Source organism: Olea europaea, chromosome 4 (genome assembly GCF_002742605.1).
Source record: "Olea europaea var. sylvestris chromosome 4, O_europaea_v1, whole genome shotgun sequence".
NCBI lineage: Eukaryota > Viridiplantae > Streptophyta > Magnoliopsida > Lamiales > Oleaceae > Olea > Olea europaea.
Genome location: NC_036240.1, coordinates 18851269 through 18853808, shown reverse-complemented (window position 1 = coordinate 18853808; position 2540 = coordinate 18851269). Strand labels below are relative to the sequence as shown.

The 2540-nt window shown below is 34.1% G+C and overlaps 1 protein-coding gene across 1 annotated transcript; it reads left to right on the top strand.

Annotated features, from left to right (window-relative positions):
• Positions 1-769: 769 nt before the first annotated feature.
• Positions 770-1721, top strand: LOC111393908 (desumoylating isopeptidase 2-like). The gene has a single exon (XM_023019680.1). The coding sequence runs from the start codon at positions 836-838 to the stop codon at positions 1487-1489; it is 654 nt and encodes a 217-aa protein (XP_022875448.1). The 5' UTR covers positions 770-835; the 3' UTR covers positions 1490-1721.
• Positions 1722-2540: the final 819 nt, after the last annotated feature.

Sequence of the window (2540 nt, the reverse complement as noted above, 5' to 3'; positions counted from 1 at the left end):
CATTACTCTAAGTGCGAAAGTTCTGTCTCATTATTTCTCTTTTATGAGGCTTTCTAAATAAGAGGATAATTTGTTGCCTTAAATCTGAGAAATATCTCTTCTAGATAGATGCCAGTTCTCGAATTCACTCGACCAAAGTAACGAAGTCTCTATTTAACGAGTACCAATAATATTTACTTCTAATGCCTTATTATTGATTCTCCAATGGATCAAACTTCAATATTAATTATACATTTCATTAAATTTCATTAAAATTTGCTAAAACTATTATTAAAGACAACGCCTTAATAAAATTGCTTTAATAAAAACACATTATTATAACGTCTCCAATCGTGATGTAAAATAAGTTTAAATTGTTATTCAAATCTCCAAAGTGGTAGAAAACTCTTCAATTGAGAAGTGCAAAGGAAATGCAAATTACGTTTTTAGGCAGAAATTGTAAAATGCAAAAGGGCGCATTTAGATCTTTCCACTTGTGTAAAATTTAAATTTAGATTCATAGAGATGTAAATAAGTATGTAAAAATGATTTTAAAGAAATTAATTTGTACCCAATTTTACATCACCGTAAAAGATGCTCTTATGCATCTTAGTTAATGCAAGTGCGTGCCAGGAAAGACGATGGAAATTGTCGTGTTATTTCCTCGCTTCCACTTTTCACACTTCAATTTCGATTTTTTTATTTTTATTTTTATTATTATTTATTATTATTATTATTTTTTTTTGGCGCTTCATATTCATGTAGTTATATATACCCTACCCAGGACCAGCTAGTGCTCCAAGCTTTCTTCTCTACTTGACTAAGGAAAACTCACAAAGACAGTGGTTTGACCTTAATGGCTGAAGTGATCCTTCACGTATATGACGTTACAGAAAGTAATTCCGGCAATGAAACCATAAATTTCGCCCTCGTTCAACTCAACAATCTCTGTAAAGAGGCCATCCCAATGGGCGGCGTCTTTCACACCGCCATTCAGGTTTACGGCGACGAGGAATGGGGCTATGGGGGTGGCGAAAAAGGCTTTGGAGTTTACAGCTGTCCCGCCGGCAAAAACCTGATGTACACATACCGTGAACGTATAGTTCTCGGAAGAACAAATTGCTCCGCCGCCAAGGTGAGTCAGATCCTAAAAGAACTTAGCCAGGAGTGGCCGGGAGATAAGTTCCACTGGCTGTCGAAAAACTGTAACGATTTCAGTAACGAGTTGTTGAAAAAGCTGGGAGTGCCGAAGCTTCCGGCATGGGTAAATAGGTTTGCTGACGTTGGAGATTATTACTATGAAACGAAAGAAAATCTGCAAAAAACTAAAGATGGAATGGTAGATTATGGGAAGGAGTTGTATAAGAATGCCATCGATACTGCTATTAAGACTCCAAAATCTCTTATTAGTTTAAGCAAAGGTGCTCGACTTCGGACTGAGCAATTCAAGCCAAAGTTCTTGGCTGGGAAATCAATTACCGGATCAGATCAAGAAGCCAGCCAGAAGTAAATCTTCTCAGGTGCCGGAACTTGTCCCGATCAAGACCATGCAAAATGATGGCCTGGTCAAATTGCGCTTCTTCTAGATTCGAGTCCTAGCTCTGTGTGTCCGTGTCCGTGTCCTTGTTCGTGTTCGTGTGGTGTGTTTTTTTCCCGAGTCCAGCTATCCATTTCTCTTATTATGAGTGCAGTGTAATTGTGTAATGCATAATTACATCAATATTACTTTGATTGTAGCTTCATGGCCTTCTTCTTTACCCAAATCTGTGGACAAATTTAATTGATCAAATTTAATCACCAAAAAAGCGAATATAATTAACTTACTTCAACAATAATTGTCTTCGAAGTTTTTTTATTAGAAGAGAAAAAATAAATATATTTTCCTTGAAACATATGGTGAATGCTCAACGGAGAAGGACCAAAACTAGTTAATAACATTTAGAAAACTGTAGAATAGTATAAACGGAGATGATTGTTTATATTTAAAGTAAAAAATAAAATTTTGTGGTCGACCCTGCTAGTATTATCAGCACTAAAGTAAATTCCTAAGGATTCAAAAAAATAAATAAATAAATAAATATCTCTAGAAAAATATATATATTCTTGAAGTTAAATAAAGGAAAGCAACTTTATAATTAATAAGCTATTAGAAAACGGTTTTGCTAGTGGTATATTGGGGTGTACCTAATGGTGTACACCCCACTCACTTGGGCGAGGGATTCACTCGAATAAAATATCCTTTCTTTAAAGTGAATAGTCAATAAATAAAAATAATTAGGTAATGAAACAAGAAATTGTAATATTACAGTAATGGTTTACAGTTAGTGTACATTTAGAAAATAAAAAGAAATAATCAAACTGACAAGTAATATGTGAAAAAGCAAATGATTGAGAAAACATGGATTACTGACCTATAAAAGAAAATGTGAATACTCTCTCTAATTAGAAGAAATGAAATGAATGAATAAATAAAAAATAGTATTAAAAGTAGAGATGGATCGCATGTGTATTATTTATTTTTTTGCCTTCAATGCACTCTGTGACTCATAGGCAGAATTCAT